The sequence below is a fragment of the Leptodactylus fuscus genome, chromosome 1, assembly GCF_031893055.1.
Source record: "Leptodactylus fuscus isolate aLepFus1 chromosome 1, aLepFus1.hap2, whole genome shotgun sequence".
NCBI classification, from domain to species: domain Eukaryota; kingdom Metazoa; phylum Chordata; class Amphibia; order Anura; family Leptodactylidae; genus Leptodactylus; species Leptodactylus fuscus.
Genome location: NC_134265.1, coordinates 83,596,757 through 83,619,260, shown reverse-complemented (window position 1 = coordinate 83,619,260; position 22,504 = coordinate 83,596,757). Strand labels below are relative to the sequence as shown.

At 42.7% G+C, this 22,504-nt stretch overlaps 1 protein-coding gene across 1 annotated transcript in view; it reads left to right on the top strand.

Moving 5' to 3' along the window:
* The window catches only part of FBN2 (fibrillin 2), a 213,084-nt gene that overhangs the window by 153,069 nt on the left and 37,511 nt on the right, over nucleotides 1-22,504 (top strand). Inside the window, exons 42-48 of the mRNA XM_075272282.1 lie at nucleotides 5,442-5,510; nucleotides 5,598-5,723; nucleotides 7,042-7,167; nucleotides 9,534-9,659; nucleotides 9,953-10,069; nucleotides 12,277-12,405; nucleotides 14,499-14,618. Of these exons, the coding sequence (XP_075128383.1) occupies nucleotides 5,442-5,510; nucleotides 5,598-5,723; nucleotides 7,042-7,167; nucleotides 9,534-9,659; nucleotides 9,953-10,069; nucleotides 12,277-12,405; nucleotides 14,499-14,618 (813 nt within the window). The remainder of the gene's footprint in view (nucleotides 1-5,441; nucleotides 5,511-5,597; nucleotides 5,724-7,041; nucleotides 7,168-9,533; nucleotides 9,660-9,952; nucleotides 10,070-12,276; nucleotides 12,406-14,498; nucleotides 14,619-22,504) is intronic.

Here is a 22,504-nt window from a genome sequence, read left to right as displayed (position 1 = left end):
CGATGAGACGGCAATATGGTTTGAGCCGCTGCACCTGGGCCCAGGCATGGTCGTTTGTGATAACGGCCGGAACCTGGTAGCAGCTCTGGAGCTTGCTGGACTCCAACATGTTCCATGCCTGGCCCACGTCTTCAACCTAGTGGTGCAACGTTTCCTAAAGAGCTACCCCAATGTTCCAGAGCTACTGGTGAAAGTGCGGCGCATGTGCGCCCACTTTCGCAAGTCGACAGTAGCCGCTGCTAGCTTAAAATCTCTCCAGCAACGCCTGCATGTGCCACAACACCGGCTTTTGTGCGACGTCCCCACACGCTGGAACTCAACGTTTCAGATGTTGAATAGAGTGGTTGAGCAGCAGAGACCTTTGATGGAATACCAGCTACAAAACCCTAGGGTGCCACAAAGTCAGCTGCCTCAGTTTCACATCCATGAGTGGCCATGGATGAGAGACCTTTGTGACATCCTACGGGTCTTTGAGGAGTCCACAAGGAGGGTGAACTCTGAGGATGCGATGGTGAGCCTTACAATCCCGCTCTTGTGTGTTCTGAGAGAATCCCTGATTGACATCAGGGATAACTCAGATCACACAGAGGAGTTAGGGATAGCATCTGATCCGTCACAGCTGGAGAGTAGGTCCACACATCTGTCCGCTTCACTGCGTTTAATGGAGGAGGAGGAGGAGGAGGAAGAAGAGTTGTCCGATGATGTGATGGTGATACAGGAGGCTTCCGGGCAACTTCAAATCGTCCCATTGTTGCAGCGCGGATGGGTAGACATGGAGGATGAGGAGGAAATGGAGATTGAACTTTCCGGTGGGGCCAGAGGAGTCATGCCAACTAACACTGTGGCAGACATGGCTGAGTTCATGTTGGGGTGCTTTACAACCGACAAGCGTATTGTCAAAATCATGGAGGACAACCAGTACTGGATCTTTGCTATCCTTGACCCCCGGTATAAAAACAACATCTCGTCTTTTATTCCGGTAGAGGGGAGGGCCAATCGCATCAATGCTTGCTACAGGCAATTGGTGCAGAATATGATGGAGATGTTTCCAGCATGTGACGTTGGCGGCAGGGAGGGCAGTTCCTCCAGTAGGCAACCAAGTTCTCACCGGTCCACACAAACGAGGGGCACACTGTCTAAGGTCTGGGACACCTTGATGGCACCCCCTCGCCAAAGTGCCGCCACGGAGGGTCCTAGTGTCACCAGGCGTGAGAAGTATAGGCGCATGTTGCGGGAATACCTTTCCGACCACAGCCCTGTCCTCTCCGACCCCTCTGCGCCCTACACGTATTGGGTGTCGAAGTTGGACCTGTGGCTTGAACTTGCCCTATATGCCTTGGAGGTGCTGTCCTGTCCTGCCGCCAGCGTCCTATCTGAGAGGGTGTTCAGTGCAGCCGGTGGCATCATCACTGACAAGCGCACCCGTCTGTCAGCTGAGAGTGCCGACCTGCTCACTTTGATAAAAATGAACCACCACTGGGTAGAGCCGTCATTTTTGTGCCCACCTGTGTAAAGCACCCCAACATGAAACTCCATGTCTGTACTCAACCTCTCCAATTCCTCCGCATCCTCATACTCATCCACCATAAGCGTTGCACAATTCTGCTAATACTAGGCTCCCTCCACCCTGATTTCCACCAACTCTGCTGGTTAGAGGCTCCCTCCACCATGAATTTGCCCAAACTGGGCTGTTTAGAGGCTCCCTCCACCATGAATTGGTCCAAACTGGGGTTTTTAGAGGCTCCCTCCACCATGAATTGGTCCAAACTGGGCTGTTTAGCGGCTCCCTCCACCATTAATTGGTCCAAACTGGGCTGGTTAGAGGCTCCCTCCACCATGAATTGGTCCAAACTGGGTTTTTTAGAGGCTCCCTCCACCATGAATTTGCCCAAACTGGGCTGTTTAGAGGCTCCCTCCACCATGAATTGGTCCAAACTGGGCTGGTTAGAGGCTCCCTCCACCATGAATTTCCCAAAACTTGGCTGTTTAGAGGCTCCCTCCACCATTAATTGGTCCAAACTGGGCTGGTTAGAGGCTCCCTCCACCATGAATTGGTCCAAACTTGGCTGTTTAGAGGCTCCCTCCACCATTAATTGGTCCAAACTGGGCTGGTTAGAGGCTCCCTCCACCATGAATTTGCCCAAACTGGGCTGTTTAGAGGCTCCCTCCACCATGAATTGGTCCAAACTGGGGTTTTTAGAGGCTCCCTCCACCATGAATTGGTCCAAACTTGGCTGTTTAGAGGCTCCCTCCACCATTAATTGGTCCAAACTGGGCTGGTTAGAGGCTCCCTCCACCATGAATTTGCCCACACTGGGCTGGTTAGAGGCTCCCTCCACCATGAATTGGTCCAAACTGGGTTTTTTAGAGGCTCCCTCCACCATGAATTTGCCCACACTGGGCTGGTTAGAGGCTCCCTCCACCATGAATTTCCCAAAACTTGGCTGTTTAGAGGCTCCCTCCACCATTAATTGGTCCAAACTGGGCTGGTTAGAGGCTCCCTCCACCATGAATTGGTCCAAACTTGGCTGTTTAGAGGCTCCCTCCACCATTAATTGGTCCAAACTGGGCTGGTTAGAGGCTCCCTCCACCATGAATTTGCCCAAACTGGGCTGTTTAGAGGCTCCCTCCACCATGAATTGGTCCAAACTGGGGTTTTTAGAGGCTCCCTCCACCATGAATTGGTCCAAACTTGGCTGGTTAGAGGCTCCCTCCACCATGAATTGGTCCAAACTGGGTTTTTTAGAGGCTCCCTCCACCATGAATTGGTCCAAACTGGGGTTTTTAGAGGCTCCCTCCACCATGAATTGGTCCAAACTGGGCTGTTTAGCGGCTCCCTCCACCATTAATTGGTCCAAACTGGGCTGGTTAGAGGCTCCCTCCACCATGAATGTGCCCAAACTGGGCTGTTTAGAGGCTCCCTCCACCATGAATTTGCCCAAACTGGGCTGGTTAGAGGCTCCCTCCACCATGAATTGGTCCAAACTGGGTTTTTTAGAGGCTCCCTCCACCATGAATTGGTCCAAACTTGGCTGTTTAGAGGCTCCCTCCACCATTAATTGGTCCAAACTGGGCTGGTTAGAGGCTCCCTCCACCATGAATTGGTCCAAACTTGGCTGTTTAGAGGCTCCCTCCACCATTAATTGGTCCAAACTGGGCTGGTTAGAGGCTCCCTCCACCATGAATTTGCCCAAACTGGGCTGTTTAGAGGCTCCCTCCACCATGAATTGGTCCAAACTGGGTTTTTTAGAGGCTCCCTCCACCATGAATTTGCCCACACTGGGCTGGTTAGAGGCTCCCTCCACCATGAATTGGTCCAAACTGGGGTTTTTAGAGGCTCCCTCCACCATGAATTTGCCCAAACTGGGGTGTTTAGAGGCTCCCTCCACCATGAATTTGCCCAAACTCTGCTGGTTAGAGGCTCAATCCACCCTGATTTTCAAAACAAATGTTGGTGCCAACCTCAACTTACTACAAGGGCCAAATTCACTGCTGGTGACAAGCTCTCCTCACTGCAAGTGCCAAATACACATGTTTCAAGGTGTTTTCCTACTGTCAGAGAGGTGGTATTGAGTGTGTAAAGTGTGTAGTTGTTAGGCTGTGATGTTGGGGTAATAGAGGGTCTTTGGTGTGTTAGATGCCCCCAGACATGCTTCCCCTGCTGTCCCAGTGTCATTCCAGAGGTGTTGGCATCATTTCCTGGGGTGTCATAGTGGACTTGGTGACCCTCCAGACACGGATTTGGGTTTCCCCCTTAACGAGTATCTGTTCCCCATAGACTATAATGGGGTTCGAAACCCGTTCGAACACACGAACATTGAGCGGCTGTTCGAATCGAATTTCGAACCTCGAACATTTTAGTGTTCGCTCATCTCTATTTATGAGTCCAAATTAAAATGTCTCTTGACATATTATTTCCAGAGGAAACAACATCTCATTTTCTATTTCCATATTGCAATTACGGCTCTCCATGTTGTACATGAACATGTTAAGTCTAAAGCAGCAGACCCCCTGCTATGATATCCATTAGTCTGAATATTCTTTTCAGACATATGCATTGCAAATATTGTAATTTATTAAGAAGCAAAACTAGTGATCGATGAGAATATCATTTTCCTCACTTTCAGCTTTCAAAGACCATGTGAGTCATTTATTACTAATAAGAGCCCTGTAAATGTGTACAGTATATGTACATAGACTGAATTAGACCAAATGAATGCATTTATGGTCATCATTTCCATACATGTACACATTCTGTACATTGAATCTATTAACATTCCACAGAAATGACTTTGCAGCTGGCAATAAACCTTGGGCTGTAGGATGCTCTTGCAGCCATCCATAGAAATTGAAAAATACCCCTATATAGAAAGCACATTCTTCATGTAATTCAGATTAAGACATAATTCTGTAATTATAGTAATGGATTTTTTGAATTAATTGTCCTCATGGAGTAAAGGAGCGTTTTGGAAATTGTAATGATCAGAGGCAAAATGCCTGCCAACTCTTTTTAGGAAAAAAAATCAACTTCTTAGAAATTAAAACCAATGGCGGCCTGGAAACATTTTGTGTTGAAGTCTTTAAAGATCCCTGTGGTGCAGACACTACTTCATTCTGTCAGACGGCTTTAAGAGGCCTGTTTATTAGTCTATAAAGATAATTTAGGATGTGAAAAGGAAGTTATAATTTCATGAAGGGGAGGACGTTCCAATTTTACTCTTCGTATTTTTAAGTGCCCCTTATATACACAATATTCTGCACATTGGATAAAAATTATATTCAGAAATTTCTTTTTTATTACGTTTCTGCAAAAGGATTGTGACAATTCAAGTGATCAGCAAAGACTTTAATTCCAGTTTTCCTGGCTCCAGAATATGGGATATGCCAGGCAAATGGTAAGATAGATTTATCATTTGGGATTATAAAGCTGGCTATACACTTGAGATTAAAAAAAAAAAATCCACCAATAAGATCAGCCAATAACCACATGATTTTTAGGCCTCCCGATAGTCACCGACATCAAATACTGAGGAAGAGGATTATGACATGTTGGATTCTAAGATGCCCAATCTTTTTTACTGCCTGTTCTATCCATTGACTAAGCCAAGCATGCATGTTTATAATGGAGTTGGAACAAATATCTGTTGGCCAAATGAGCATTCTGCCAATATCTGTCTCAACTATGCTGTTGGCTTAAGAGAACTGAGTGACAAACCATGCGAAATTTGCAGTGTTGGCCATATTGGTTATCTGTAATCCTTCTTTGGAACCAATAAAATTAGGAAATCGCTAAACAGAATTTAACAACTGACCACTGAAGACTACAGAAAAATAAAGGGGCACGTGACTTGTTTTCTACACTGTTAACCTTTCCTATTATATTTATAATGCGAAAAAAATAATTGAATTTCTAAAAAAAAAATTTCAATTTATCTAACCAGTTAATTTCAGAAACCTTTGCGGAACAATCCCTGGATTCACCTTCGACATCCACACTGGTAAAGCTGTAGGTAAGACATTCACATAGATTCTATCGAAGCTAATTTTGCATGTTATCAGATTCTATTTCCTTATTTGTTTCTACTTTTATTTTGTAGACATTGATGAATGTAAAGAGATCCCTGGAATCTGTGCAAATGGCGTATGCATTAACCAGATAGGCAGCTTCCGTTGTGAATGCCCAACAGGGTTTAGCTACAATGATTTACTTTTGGTTTGTGAAGGTAAGTTTAACAATGAAAGTAATATGGCTTATAAGAAGGCCACACTTTAATATGCATATGGCGATTTTTTTTTTGTAATTTATTGTAATCCTTAGAAAAAAGTAAGTTTAGTTTCAGTCCATACAGAGTAAAGTTCAGCGAAGTGAAATTAAAATTGGACAATGTTGAAGCATGAAACTGAACCATGAATGACCTCTCAAGTACAGTACATGCCCCCAATTTCATAAATAACATGGCATAACCCTTTAGACTCCATATTTATAGTGCGCAGTATATTACACACAGAATTCACTGGAATCTCCATTGCAATGCACAAAGGCGGCTGCCATTGCCTTGAAGGCAGCAATTTGGCCCTAAACAGAGAAAAAGATATAATACATTCATATCATGCTACAGGGATACTAAACACAACAATTCTACAATATTAGTATAATAAATACAGTGATGTCATAATAAAGAGATAACCAGCAGTGCTAAATAATATAGTGAAGTCACAATAAAGATATAATAAACAGGCATAAAGAATATAGGAGGTCACAGTACGAATCAAAATCACAAGACAGAACTCCTAGTGACAGTGTATCAGAATACAAGTATAATACACAACATGATATCACAAAACTGGAAAACAGAGTGATGTCACAGTACATGCTTAATAGACATTGTGACGCTAGGTTTCCATTCTTCGGGTCCACTTGGGGGCCTGAAAAATGGAAACCTGTTCTAATGCAACATTATGTGCCTAAAAAATTGTTACAAAATTTTGCCAAATTTTTTGTTGAAAAGTTAGACTAATTTACACTGTCTAAAATTTATACATTTCTAGTTTATCTGCCCCACTGAGCATTGTGGTAAAGATGAGTATATAGGTAATGAACACAGCGATGTCACAACACAAGAAATATGAACAGGCGTGCTACAGTACAGAAAACAAGTGGTTTTCCCCTATTTGGCCATTGCATCCCTTAAAGTTAATGGATTCATTTTTATTAAGATTTCTTTCTAAAATAAGATATTATATCATTGTGTCTGTGCTAAATACATTGAAATAATTTTGTGTTGCAAAAAATAATATGAAAAGTAGAAGTTGATGAGTGGAGCCCTGTCTTATGGCCACTCAGGCCTGTCCTGTTTGTTATGATAGTTCCATTACTGCAATGTACACATAGCCATAGACCTAGAAGAGATCTACAGTAGTTACCTCTAAATTGTAAAAAGCTTAACTGAGTACTGAATAGTGTCCCCACTGATAGTGTTGATATGACTGGAGTACTTGTATATGTGTCAGTACTGAATGTGCTGTTATTTGACATTGTAGACATCGATGAATGCTCCAGTGGCGACTATTTCTGCCAGAGAAATGCGGATTGCTTAAACAGTCCTGGGAGTTACCGCTGTGAATGCTCGGCTGGGTTTAAGCTTTTGCCCAATGGTGCTTGCATTGGTAAGACAGGTTTTTCATTATTACTTTGTATAAAGCTTGTGTGCAAATACACATCTCGCAAGGAATGCTATAGCTGAGGGCAAATGATATAGCAAGGAAAATGTGAACATGTTCTAAATAATTTATGTTCTAATGTGTATATATATTTATAGCTCTCTAGCAACCTTGTCTGATATCCTACTTGGCGTCAAAATGGTTCATACAAGTCTCTCTCAGTGTCGTTTTCTGTCTTTATTTACTGTAGCTTTGTGCTATATGGTAGCTATAACTGCTTTGCTGATGAATACCATTGACTTGAAAGGGTTTTCCCACATAATAGAAGTTGAGTGTATAATCACTGGTGGCTGATGGGAAACCCTGAGTCTATCATTTACTTTTATTGTTTAACCCCAGTTAGGAATGTTTGAATGAAGCAGTGATATCACATACGTCCTGAATAGAGATGAACCCGTTTTGAAATAACTGGATTCAACCTGGATTTTTCAGACGTTTTGGATTTGCCCCGAACCTGAAACTTTTGGATTTTGCTATCCAAGAAACAATATGATACTCTGGAATCTCTTTAGCCACCAGAGTATAATAAATGGAAATCCAATGAAGGTGCAGAAACATAGCAAATACTTACACCCACCTTTCCTGGGCTTCCTAGCGGTTTCTGGCACTCACTTGTAGTCCTCTTCCAGCCTCCTAGGTGATATCATGGGCCCTGAGAGACCACTAAGGCTCAATCACAGGCCTCAGCCACTACCAGGGGCCCATGAGTTCACCTAGGAGGTTGGAAGATGACCCAGAGGGAATACCAGATGCCACAAAGGGGCCCAGAATAGGTAAACAAAGGTCAGTATATATAATAAGTGTTTATTTTGTTTCTGAACCTTCCACTTATTATACTCTGCGGTTTGTTTTAAAAAATGTAGTGCATCGGCAGCGTGTTTTTTTCTTGCAATGTGTGGAGGAGATTGCACAGAATCATATTCACGTCATTGGTACCGTAAAATGCAGCATTTTTTTTCTGCAGCAACTAAAATGCTGCATTTCCACATCCTAAGATTAAGGCGCAATGTAGCGAAATGAGGCTACAAACAAAGCTGATACATTTTTCTGTGCACACTTTCTTCTCCTGTTAAATATATAGGGAAAAAGCTTCCAGTCCTGCACCAATAATTAACTTGATGCAGTTTTCAAAAATGGTGGTGTTTTTTTTTTTAAAAAGCAGCTCTTTTTTTCCACAGTGTGTAGATGGGAGTAGCCAGAATCTCATATACTATGTTGCTAATGTAAAATGCAGTGTTTCTTTCCACTGTGTTTTGTACAGCAGCTAAAAATGCTGTGTTTCCATAAAAAATGAGCAATTTGAGCAACTCTGAACTAGGCATGGTCTTAGGGTGCCTTCACATGGCGTAGCGCGCCGCTCCTTTAGACACGTATACACATGTCCGAGCGCGGCGCTTCAAAACAGAGACCATTGATTTCAATGGATGCCGATATACGCATGCTACCCATTGAAATCAATCGGAGGCTTTTTTACCTATTGATTTCAATGGGTAGCATGCGTATATCGGCACTAGAGATGAGCGAACACTGTTCGGATCAGCCGTTCCGAACAGTACGCTTCCATAGAAATTAATGGAAGCACCTGGCACGGCGACCGGCCGCCGGCAAAGTGTACGTGCCAGGTGCTTCCATTCATTTTTATGGGAGCGTGCTGTTCGGATCGGCTGATCCGAACAGTGTTCGCTCATCTCTAATCAGCACCCATTGAAATCAATGGGCTCTGTTTTGAAGCGCCGCGCTCGGACACGTGTATACGTGTCTAAAGGAGCGGCGCGCTACGCAGTGAGAAGGCATTAGGTACTAGACTAGATGGGGCCAGTATTACAAAAACAGTATTACAGTATTACAAAAACTGACAACCTTTTGAGATTTTCTCGCAATAGTTGTTGAGAGTATACTGAACGTGATATGATCAAGGAAAAGCATCGAGCGAAAGATGATCCTTTGGTCCTAAACATCTTTCTGATGAACAGTCAGTGTACAGTCCTATCATGTGAATATAGGGCAATGGTGTTTGGTTGAAAGTTTTCCTGGAATACCCTAGGTATTCCGATACTAGTGGATAAATCAGTACTAGACTGTAAAGTGGCTATTCACTGTATATAGGTATGCAAAAAATCTGTCCAAAATTTCCAAACTGCCATAACTAATCGCAGGCTATAGCTCGTGACATCGTGCAGCTCTTGTAGGGAGCAATACCGGGAAAGTCACCATTAATAACGTATGTTTCCATTAGCTCATGTGACCCAGAGGGTCGTTGGAGTATCACATTATTTTGTAACATGTGTTTTTGATGTACATCCATTTTGCAGATCGTAATGAATGCTTGGAAATTCCCAATGTTTGTAGTCATGGCACATGCGAGGATACGCTGGGTAGCTATCGCTGCAAATGCAACAATGGTTTCAAGGCCTCTTCAGATTGGACAATGTGCATGGGTATAACTCTATTTACTTTTTTATTAATATTTATGGGTCTATCGAATATAAGTTACAGCATATTGACATGCATGTTTTATAAGTGAGTGTGTTTGTGACTATAGACTTTTTAAGTGCACCCTATGGCAGTCTAGTAGCAGTAGACAAGTTGTAGAGAGCTGATAATTCTTAGGCTACGACTTCTTTCATGTTAGCCAACCAGGATTTAGTAAAAAATATCCAGCTGTCAAGAAACTGACTTTAACCACAGCAGAAGAATGTTTCCTCCTGTTTCATGTGTATCTCTTTGGCAGATATTGATGAATGCGAACGTCAGCCATGTGGAAACGGAACTTGTAAAAACACAGTGGGATCATATAACTGTCTCTGCTATCCTGGATTCGAGCTTACTCATAATAATGACTGCATGGGTAAGTTATTTAATACACCAATGTGTCTGAATGGCGTTAATGGCGTCCTGATGGATTTTCATGTGGCTAAAGTTAGCAACCGATATGCTTGTAAGAGAAACATAAATCAAAGTGCATTATCGTAATTGCAAGTGTTGCTAGGATTTTTAGAGAAAATATCATCAATCCAATATAAACAACATTGTTAGAGCATTGTGCTAAAATACACTGTAACTCTGTAGTCAAAAGGCAACATTTATGCAAAAGAAGATGATTAGTTTACATTCTATAAAAATAACAAAGACCATCCAATCCACAGTATTTCAAGATGGAAAGAAAAGTTCAGATCCGCGCTTACCCTCACACCAGTAGTTTATTCAGCTTTACATATACACAACGCGTTTCGGGACGCAGTTCGTCCCTTTATCAAGTGTCCGTTTCTGTCATAAAAACATTAGTGGTATACATTCCTTTTTATACACCCAAATACCGGAAGTGATACCTCTTCCATCGCTTCCGGTGATATAATCCATACACTCATTGACTACTCATAATAATTACGTCACTAGTGTACAACTTAACGTTGTACCCTACCTTTACCGGCAGCCCCACACGGATCTTCCAAAATATCTTGTATGTGGGGATATAGTCCGGGATTCGCGCGTACCCGCGCTATTGAATCCGCAGTGGAACGCATATGCAATTCAAAAAATTAATTATGCTGTCAATACAATATCTTCCTTGATTATAATGATTGCCTCAAATAATAATCAATCATCAATACTAACATTCATATTCATTAATGTTAAACTAGAACTATATAAAAAATTAATACATATAAATTCCTAATAAAATCTAATGCAAAATAAATTAACATGTACAATTAGATACGAAATATATATATATATATATATATATATATATATATATATATATATATATATAGGTAACATACCTGTGAATTGTCAGCATAATTAATTTTTTGAATTGTCTCTCTGTTATTACCTATTTACACTGATCTAGCCTTGTTCTTTCTGCGCATGTGCGGTAGGTGGAACACATGGAAAGATCTGAGCGTTCCATCTTACGTTAGTAAAATAGGCCGGATAGGTATTATCCATTCCCGGCATACATGCGAGGTGCAGTTCCGGTCTGGTGGAACGCATATGTGTTCCACTGCGGATTCAATAGCGCGGGTACGCGCGAATTCCGGACTATATCCCCACATACAAGATATTTTGGAAGATCCGTGTGGGGCTGCCGGTAAAGGTAGGGTACAACGTTAAGTTGTACACTAGTGACGTAATTATTATGAGTAGTCAATGAGTGTATGGATTATATCACCGGAAGCGATGGAAGAGGTATCACTTCCGGTATTTGGGTGTATAAAAAGGAATGTATACCACTAATGTTTTTATGACAGAAACGGACACTTGATAAAGGGACGAACTGCGTCCCGAAACGCGTTGTGTATATGTAAAGCTGAATAAACTACTGGTGTGAGGGTAAGCGCGGATCTGAACTTTTCTTTCCATTTTGAAATACTGTGGATTGGATGGTCTTTGTTATTTTTATTCTGTGACGTGCTGGCACGCTGATTCCTGCTGCTGTTTAAGCCCTATTATCATAAGGTGTATCTATTCACCTGAAAGGTGATTATTCTACTAGCTCCTTTGTTATGTGTGTAATTACTTTCAAAGGATAATGCGCTAGGTGTTGCGCGGTACTGTTTTTTTGTTTTTTTAGTTTACATTCTATGTCAGTGACCTCTGGAAGTGACTGATCTCCTTTATAAACAATGATTTGGCTATGTTAAATTCCATTATGCCCTGTATTTGTAGTCCAACCATATAACAAACACCTTATACATAGGAGATGGTTGGCGGGTCTCACCAACATCAGCAAATGTATCCGACATTAGTTTAACATGTAAGGCCTCCATTCAACATTACACTGTATATACACAACAAAATGGAGTGGGGATGATCTCTTAAAGAAGAACACCAGGAAAAGAATGATCATGTTAGAAAGCTTAACTAATACAGTTAACAATAATTCATGGTTTAGTAAAAGTGACATAACTAGATAACAGTGATAGACCATGGCGGGATCAATTATAATGAAACCTTTGGATCTGCCTTAGGTAATCCGTTACAGGATTCTGATATAAAGTTATTCATAGAAATGCCCATAATAACAAATGCTATCAATTTCCTTTTCACTCACAGATATTGATGAATGCAGCTCCTTCCCTGGTCAGGTGTGCAGAAATGGTGGTTGCCTTAATAATATTGGCTCCTTCATCTGTTTGTGTAATGAAGGTTATGAACTCACTGTTGATGGCAAGAACTGTATTGGTAAGTCAAGGGATTTTTTTATATTTTCTATTTATTGTATATTTATCAGCTAATGCTAGGTTCACACTAGTTCTCGGGTCTCCATCACCTTGTCCTGATAAAAAGTGGTTACACATAGAAACCTGTGAACTTCATAAACTATAATGGGGTCTGTTGGGTTTCCGCCGGTTTTATACTGAAACCAGCAGAGAGAAAAGTCCTCCTTGCAGGACTTTTCTCTCCACTAATTTTGAATGGAATCTGCAACAGACATATACTATAATACTGTAGAACTCGGAACACCCAGTATGTAATTGTCACATCATTACAACGCTTAGTTATGATTATGGTTTATGATTCAAACATTGTTATTTCAGGCTGTTTCATTTAATCAATTTTCCATATATAAAAAATTGGATACACATTGCTACTAATATAGCCACTAATATTAAAAGGGTTGTCCAGGGTTGTCCAGGATGGTGCTCCGATGTCTCCTACCGCAGTCCAGTTCTGCTGCTGCAATGTTTTCTTCTGGCAGAAATCCTTCCTACACATGACCACTGAAGAGAACACTGGATCAGCAGGACCAGACCATGCTGAGAGACATTGGGGCACCAGGGACAGGTAAGTATGTTTTTTTTCACCTAATATAAAAAAAATGTTTTCCTGGACAACCCCTTTACAGGGATTCTATCATTGAGAAGACTCATTTTAACTAAGCATATATTTACATAGCCTTTAGAAAGGCTATTCCAGACATACCTTTTATTTGCTAATCCTCTCAGCCATTTTTAAATTAGCCCGCTTTTATTGATATGCTAATTAGACAGCAAGGTACACTGGAGGTCTCAGTGAGCACTGTCTGCTGTGTGTTCACAGGGGGAGGTGAGAGCAGGGAGGCTGCTGCTGCTGATAATGATGATGACTCATCAGCCTTCCCTGTTCTCACCTCCCCCTGTGTACACACACGACATAGTGCTCACTGAGACTTCCGGTGCACCTTGCTGGCTAATTAGCATATGAATAAAAGCGGGCTAATTCAAAAACGGCTGAGAGAATTAACAAATAAAAGGTATGTGTGGAATAGCCTTTCTAAAAGCTATGCAAATATATGCTTAGTTAAAAATGAGTTTTCCCAATGATAGAATCCCTTTAATAATAAATTCCAATTACAGTGCTTTTACACTGTATGCACAAAAGAAGTTAAGTTTTTACATTACCTACGTGTATTCCCCTGGAGCTGTATGTTGAAGGTTGTGACTTCCATTCCAGCATTATTAGCTCAGATCTATGTGTCCATGCATTTTTCTTCTGTCATTAATAATGATATAGTCTTTCTTTTGGACCTTGCATACTTTAAACATATGGTGTTAGTTATATACTTTTCCGACCATAAGTTTCGAATAGTGACTAATATTAAGTACAGTCTCAGCTTTGGTGCTTGAGTGGTACAAGCCATGAACTGCCTTCATTCATTGTAATTTTTTTCATTTATTTTATTGGATCTGCTTGGGTTTTGGATTTCATCTAATATATTATCATTTACTTAATTTTTCTTGTGGTTATTTTTGTAGTCATCATCTGTAGGGGATATATGTAGGTATAGTGTTGTAATATTGAGTAACCCCCGTATTACAGAGGCATAATTGCAAATTTGTGGGAGATATTTAGCTACAATTATAGGCTGAAATTAAGTATCCTTTTTTTTCTCTTTCACTGAACGGTTCAATTTAGTTTTTGATGGGGATTTAATCTAAAATTAGATAAATTGGTTCCCAAGAAGAGGAGAATAGGAAAGCATTCGTGCAGTATGGATTCATACATTAAGAGTTTATCATATTCAGCAACATGGTGGAGGAGTGTGAAGATGATGGGAGTAGTTGTAGTCGGTCACAATACAAAATTGTACAATATTGGGAAAATTGCCCCTTACAGGATGTGGCAAGCATTATGTAAATCGTATACATCTATGTGAATATTGGAGTGTTTTTTATGTCATTGCATTAGTATGGTAATCAATACATCCATTTGCTTCTGAAACTATGCACATGGAGCAAATAATGGAATAGATTTTACAGTACATTACTTATAATGATGTGTTCACTGTTTTAAAGACATCAACGAGTGCGTTGCTTACCCTGGATCATGTGCTCCTGGAACCTGCCAGAACTTGGAAGGCTCCTTCAGATGTATTTGTCCTGTGGGGTATGCAGTCCAAGGTGATAACTGCATAGGTAAGTCTATGTAATAAAATCTTACCTTAGAGAGAGCTCTCTGGATGTGACTGCTGTGTATTTTGGAGCGTCTTTATATTGCCTGCAATATATTTGTCTTGTTATACAGTGAGATCTCTGGGAACGGTAATGAAGTTTACATGTCCACAAAGAACATCTGATATTTTTATCAGTTACAATCCCATAACTTTATTTTGGCATGTTCAAGGACACAAAAACACTAGAAAAAGGCAAACTCGTTTATGAAGAAACCTTGATCTTAGTTTTTACGAGCTTCTTGATGTTCACTTTTATTATGGCAAATAGTAAGCAAGTCATCTGTTGATATTTAGTGATCATTGTTTTATGTTAGTGAAGTCACAGCATAGACGTATAGATGCGTTCCCCCCCACCACCACCACCACCACCACCACCTTTCCTCTTGATTGGACAAGTCCACATATATACACTGTCAGGAGATAGAGATTCAGGACAATACTTGTCTCTATGTGTGGTTAATAGAGATGGGTGAACCAAGGTGTGTGTGACTAGAATATTCCAAACTGTTAATTTTTTGAAACCGAATAAATGTCTTGGATGAACTAAACTTGCCGCGACCACATGTACTGCACAATAAAACTACAGAAAGGACACATGTTTAGTTAGTTGCTATGACATTATGATAGCCTCTCAGCAAATCTCTCTCTCAGTGCTAGGTGGACACGTTACAGTGCTGACATTGTATACACTATATAAGTTTGTGCAGACTGGAACATGAGGCACTTCAGTGATGGTGGAAGTCGGGATGGATGTCTTATTCATCACTATATGATACAGAGCACTGAGTTCTGCAAAGCTTGCAATAGAGCTAGACAATCTTAGGAGAATGAGAATTACACACTTTTGTCAGATTTACTCAATTATAGGCAAAGTAGTGATAGAAACCATAGATAGGAGTGAGGTGTGTGTGAGCCTGATGGCAATAGTAATACAGGAAAAGGAAAGTTAACTCTTTCATTGCCAAAAATCTAATTTAGTCTTAGTCCATCACTAGAGATGAGCGAACAGTGTTCTATCGAACTCATGTTCGATCGGATATTAGGCTGTTCGGCATGTTCAAATCGAATCGAACACCGCGTGGTAAAGTGCGCCATTACTCGATTCCCCTCCCACCTTCCCTGGCGCCTTTTTTGCTCCAATAACAGCGCAGGGTAGGTGGGACAGGAACTACGACACCGGTGACGTTGAAAAAAGTAGGCAAAACCCATTGGCTGCCGAAAACATGTGACCTCTAATTTAAAAGAACAGCGACGCCCAGCTTCGCGTCATTCTGAGCTTGCAATTCACCGGGGACGGAGGTTTCCGTCCAGCTAGCTAGGGCTTAGATTCTGGGTAGGCAGGGACAGGCTAGGATAGGAAGGAGAAGACAACCAACAGCTCTTATAAGAGCTAAATTCCAGGGAGAAGCTTGTCAGTGTAACGTGGCACTGACGGGCTCAATCGCCGCAACCCAGCTTTCCGCGGATCCTGAATGGAATACACTGACAGTGTATTCCCGTATACCCGATATATACCCCCGATACCCGTTCCAACGGTGTGCCCCCCCACCTTCACCCCAGAAATACCCTGCAAGTCCCCTAGCAATAGAATTGGGGCTATATACACCCACTATTTTTGCTACTGCCATATAGTGCCATTGTCTCACTGGGAATTCAAAGAATATATTGGGCTTACATATAACTTCAATTCCAGGGAGAAGCTTGTCAGTGTAACGTGGCACTGACGGGCTCAATCGCCGCAACCCAGCTTTCCCAGGATCCTGAATGGAACACACTGACAGTGTATTTCCGTATACCCCATATATACACCCCAAATCCCCGTTCCAACGGTGTGCCCCCCCACCTTCACCTCAGAAATACCCTGCAAGTCCCCTAGCAATAGAATTGGGGCTATATACACCCACTATTTTTGCTACTGGTATATAGTGCCATTGTCTGACTGGGAATTCAAAGAATATATTGGGGTTACGTGCACCCACAATTTTTGCTACTGGTATATAGTGCCATTGTCTCACTGGGAATTCAAAGAATATATTGGGGTTACGTGCACCCACAATTTTTGCTACTGGTATATAGTGCCATTGTCTGACTGGGAATTCAAAGAATATATTGGGGTTACAAATACCCTCATTTCTTGCTACTGCCATATAGTGCCAGTTTCTGACTGGTAATTCAAAGAATATATTGGGGTTACATGCACCCACAATTTTTGCTACTGGTATATAGTGCCATTGTCTGACTGGGAATTCAAAGAATATATTGGGGTTACAAATACCCTCATTTCTTGCTACTGGTATATAGTGCCATTGTCTGACTGGGAATTCAAAGAATATATTGGGGTTACAAATACTCTCATTTCTTGCTACTGCCATATAGTGCCAGTTTCTGACTGGTAATTCAAAGAATATATTGGGGTTATAAATACCCTCATTTCTTGCTACTGGTATATAGTGCCATTGTCTGACTGGGAATTCAAAGAATATATTGGGGTTATAAATACCCTCATTTCTTGCTACTGGTATATAGTGCCATTGTCTGACTGGGAATTCAAAGAATATATTGGGGTTACAAATACCCTCATTTCTTGCTACTGCCATATAGTGCCAGTTTCTGACTGGTAATTCAAACAATATATTGGGGTTATGTGCACCCACAATTTTTGCTACTGGTATATAGTGCCATTGTCTGACTGGGAATTCAAAGAATATATCGGGGTTACAAATACCCTCATTTCTTGCTACTGGTATATAGTGCCATTGTCTGACTGGGAATTCAAAGAATATATTGGGGTTACAAATACCCTCATTTCTTGCTACTGGTATATAGTGCCATTGTCTGACTGGGAATTCAAAGAATATATTGGGGTTACAAATACCCTCATTTCTTGCTACTGCCATATAGTGCCAATTTCTGACTGGTAATTCAAAGAATATATTGGGGTTACGTGCACCCACAATTTTTGCTACTGGTATATAGTGCCATTGTCTGACTGGGAATTCAAAGAATATATTGGGGTTACAAATACCCTCATTTCTTGCTACTGCCATATAGTGCCAGTTTCTGACTGGTAATTCAAAGAATATATTGGGGTTATAAATACCCTCATTTCTTGCCACTGGTATATAGTGCCATTGTCTGACTGGGAATTCAAAGAATATATTGGGGTTATAAATACCCTCATTTCTTGCTACTGGTATATAGTGCCATTGTCTGACTGGGAATTCAAAGAATATATTGGGGTTATAAATACCCTAATTTCTTGCTACTGGTATATAGTGCCATTGTCTGACTGGGAATTCAAAGAATATATTGGGGTTACAAATACCCTCATTTCTTGCTACTGGTATATAGTGCCATTGTCTGACTGGGAATTCAAAGAATATATTGGGGTTACAAATACCCTCATTTCTTGCTACTGCCATATAGTGCCAGTTTCTGACTGGTAATTCAAAGAATATATTGGGGTTATAAATACCCTCATTTCTTGCTACTGGTATATAGTGCCATTGTCTGACTGGGAATTCAAAGAATATATTGGGGTTACAAATACCCTCATTTCTTGCTACTGCCATATAGTGCCAGTTTCTGACTGGTAATTCAAAGAATATATTGGGGTTACGTGCACCCACAATATTTGCTACTGGTATATAGTGCCATTGTCTGACTGGGAATTCAAAGAATATATTGGGGTTACAAATACCCTCATTTCTTGCTACTGGTATATAGTGCCATTGTCTGACTGGGAATTCAAAGAATATATTGGGGTTACAAATACCCTCATTTCTTGCTACTGGTATATAGTGCCATTGTCTGACTGGGAATTCAAAGAATATATTGCGGTTACAAATACCCTCATTTCTTGCTACTGGTATATAGTGCCATTGTCTGACTGGGAATTCAAAGAATATATTGGGGTTACAAATACCCTCATTTCTTGCTACTGGTATATAGTGCCATTGTCTGACTGGTAATTCAAAGAATATATTGGGGTTATAAATACCCTCATTTCTTGCTACTGGTATATAGTGCCATTGTCTGACTGGGAATTCAAAGAATATATTGGGGTTACAAATACCCTCATTTCTTGCTACTGCCATATAGTACCAGTTTCTGACTGGTAATTCAAAGAATATATTGGGGTTATAAATACCCTCATTTCTTGCTACTGGTATATAGTGCCATTGTCTGACTGGGAATTCAAAGAATATATTGGGGTTACAAATACCCTCATTTCTTGCTACTGCCATATAGTGCCAGTTTCTGACTGGTAATTCAAAGAATATATTGGGGTTACGTGCACCCACAATTTTTGCTACTGGTATATAGTGCCATTGTCTGACTGGGAATTCAAAGAATATATTGGGGTTACAAATACCCTCATTTCTTGCTACTGGTATATAGTGCCATTGTCTGACTGGGAATTCAAAGAATATATTGGGGTTACAAATACCCTCATTTCTTGCTACTGGTATATAGTGCCATTGTCTGACTGGGAATTCAAAGAATATATTGGGGTTACAAATACCCTCATTTCTTGCTACTGGTATATAGTGCCATTGTCTGACTGGGAATTCAAAGAATATATTGGGGTTACAAATACCCTCATTTCTTGCTACTGGTATATAGTGCCATTGTCTGACTGGGAATTCAAAGAATATATTGGGGTTACAAATACCCTCATTTCTTGCTACTGCCATATAGTGCCAGTTTCTGACTGGTAATTCAAAGAATATATTGGGGTTATAAATACCCTCATTTCTTGCTACTGGTATATAGTGCCATTGTCTGACTGGGAATTCAAAGAATATATTGGGGTTACGTGCACCCACAATTTTTGCTACTGGTATATAGTGCCATTGTCTGACTGGGAATTCAAAGAATATATTGGGGTTACAAATACCCTCATTTCTTGCTACTGCCATATAGTGCCTGTTTCTGACTGGTAATTCAAAGAATATATTGGGGTTACGTGCACCCACAATTTTTGCTACTGGTATATAGTGCCATTGTCTGACTGGGAATTCAAAGAATATATTGGGGTTACGTGCACCCACAATTTTTGCTACTGGTATATAGTGCCAATTTCTAACTGGGAATTCAAAATGCGCAAGGCTCCCGGAAAGGGACGTGGACGAGGCCGTGGGCGAGGTCGGGGGAATGGTTCTGGGGAGCAAGGTAGCAGTGAAGCCACAGGGCGTCCCGTGCCTACTCCAGTGGGGCAGCAAGCATTGCGCCACTCCACAGTGCCAGGGTTGCTTGCCACATTAACTAAACTGCAGGGTACAAACCTTAGTAGGCCCGAGAACCAGGAACAGGTCTTGCAATGGCTGTCAGAGAACGCTTACAGCACATTGTCCAGCAGCCAGTCAGACTCTGCCTCCTCTCCTCCTATTACCCAACAGTCTTGTCCTCCTTCCTCCCAAAATTCCCAAGCTTCACAGAACAATAACCCCAACTGTCCCTGCTCCCCAGAGCTGTTCTCCGCTCCTTTCATTGTCCCTCAACCTGCCTCTCCACGTCACGATTCCACGAACCTAACAGAGGAGCATCTGTGTCCAGATGCTCAAACACTAGAGTCTCCTCCATCTCCGTTCGATTTGGTGGTGGATGACCAGCAACCCACCCTCATCGACGATGATGTGACGCAGTTGCCGTCAGGGCATCCAGTTGACCTGCGCATTGTGCGGGAGGAGGAGATGAGACAGGAGTTGGAAGAGGAAGTGGTGGATGATGAGGACACTGACCCGACCTGGACAGGGGGATGTCAAGCGGGGAAAGTAGTGTGGATGTTGAGGCAGGTGCAGCACCAAAAAGGGTAGCTAGAGGCAGAGGCAGAGGTCAGCAGCTTAAGCGAAGCCAGGCCACACCCGGAATCTCCCAAGATGTTCCAGTTCGTACCCAGCCCCGAAAAACTCCCACCTCGAGGGCACGTTTCTCGAAGGTGTGGAGTTTTTTCAAGGAATGCGCCGAGGACAGATATAGTGTTGTCTGCACAATTTGCCTCTCGAAATTGATTAGGGGCTCTGAGAAGAGCAACCTGTCCACCACTTCAATGCGCCGTCATTTGGAATCCAAGCACTGGAATCAGTGGCAGGCAGCAACGGCAGGACAAAGGCCGCCTGCCGTTCACGCCACTGCCACTGCCTCTGCCACTGCCTCTGCCTCTGCCACTGCCACTGCTGACTGTGCTGGCGATGCACTCCAGAGGACGAGCCAGGACACTACTTCATCTGCCTCCGTCACTTTGTTGACTTCTCCCTCATCCTCCCCTGTTCCTGTCTTATCTCCTTCTCCTGCACCATCAAAGGCACCATCAGGCGCTTCTTTACAACAACCCACCATCTCTCAGACATTGGAGCGGCGGCAGAAATACACTGCTAACCACCCACACGCGCAAGCCTTGAACGCCAACATCGCTAAACTGCTGGCCCAGGAGATGTTGGCGTTCCGGCTTGTTGAAACTCCCGCCTTCCTGGACCTGATGGCAACTGCGGCACCTCGCTATGCCGTCCCTAGCCGTCACTACTTCTCCCGGTGTGCCGTCCCCGCCTTGCACCAGCACGTGTCACTCAACATCAGGCGGGCCCTTAGTTCCGCGCTTTGCACAAAGGTCCACTTGACCACCGACGCGTGGACAAGTGCATGCGGACAGGGACGCTACATTTCACTGACGGCACACTGGGTGAATGTAGTTGAGGCTGGGACTGCTTCCCAAACTGGCCCGGTGTACCTCGTCTCCCCGCCTAACATTCCTGGCAGGGACACGAGAAGAACACCCCCCTCCTCCTCCTCCTCTACCGCCTCCTCCTCCGCCACCGCCTCCTCCTCCGCCACCGCCTCCTCCTCCGCTGTTAGATTGACCCCAGCTACGAGTTGGAAACGTTGCAGCACTGGCGTTGGTAGACGTCAGCAGGCTGTGCTGAAGCTGATCAGCTTGGGGGACAGACAGCACACTGCCTCCGAGGTGAGGGATGCCCTCCTCGATAAGACGGCAATATGGTTTGAGCCGCTGCACCTGGGCCCAGGCATGGTCATTTGTGATAACGGCCGGAACCTGGTAGCATCTCTGGAGCTTGCCGGACTCCAACATGTTCCATGCCTGGCCCACGTCTTCAACCTAGTGGTGCAACGTTTCCTAAAGAGCTACCCCAATGTTCCAGAGCTACTGGTGAAAGTGCGGCGCATGTGCGCCCACTTTCGCAAGTCGACAGTAGCCGCTGCTAGCTTAAAATCTCTCCAGCAACGCCTGCATGTGCCACAACACCGGCTTTTGTGCGTCGTCCCCACATGCTGGAACTCAACGTTTCAGATGTTGAATAGAGTGGTTGAGCAGCAGAGACCTTTGATGGAATACCAGCTACAAAACCCTAGGGTGCCACAAAGTCAGCTGCCTCAGTTTCACATCCATGAGTGGCCATGGATGAGAGACCTTTGTGACATCCTACGGGTCTTTGAGGAGTCCACAAGGAGGGTGAGCTCTGAGGATGCGATGGTGAGCCTTACAATCCCGCTCTTGTGTGTTCTGAGAGAATCCCTGATTGACATCAGGGATAACTCAGATCACACAGAGGAGTTAGGGATAGCATCCGATCCATCACAGCTGGAGAGTAGGTCCACACATCTGTCCGCTTCACTGCGTTTAATGGAGGAGGAGGAGGAGGAGGAAGAAGAGTTGTCCGATGATGTGATGGTGATACAGGAGGCTTCCGGGCAACTTCGAATCGTCCCATTGTTGCAGCGCGGATGGGTAGACATGGAGGATGAGGAGGAAATGGAGATTGAACTTTCCGGTGGGGCCAGAGGAGTCATGCCAACTAACACTGTGGCAGACATGGCTGAGTTCATGTT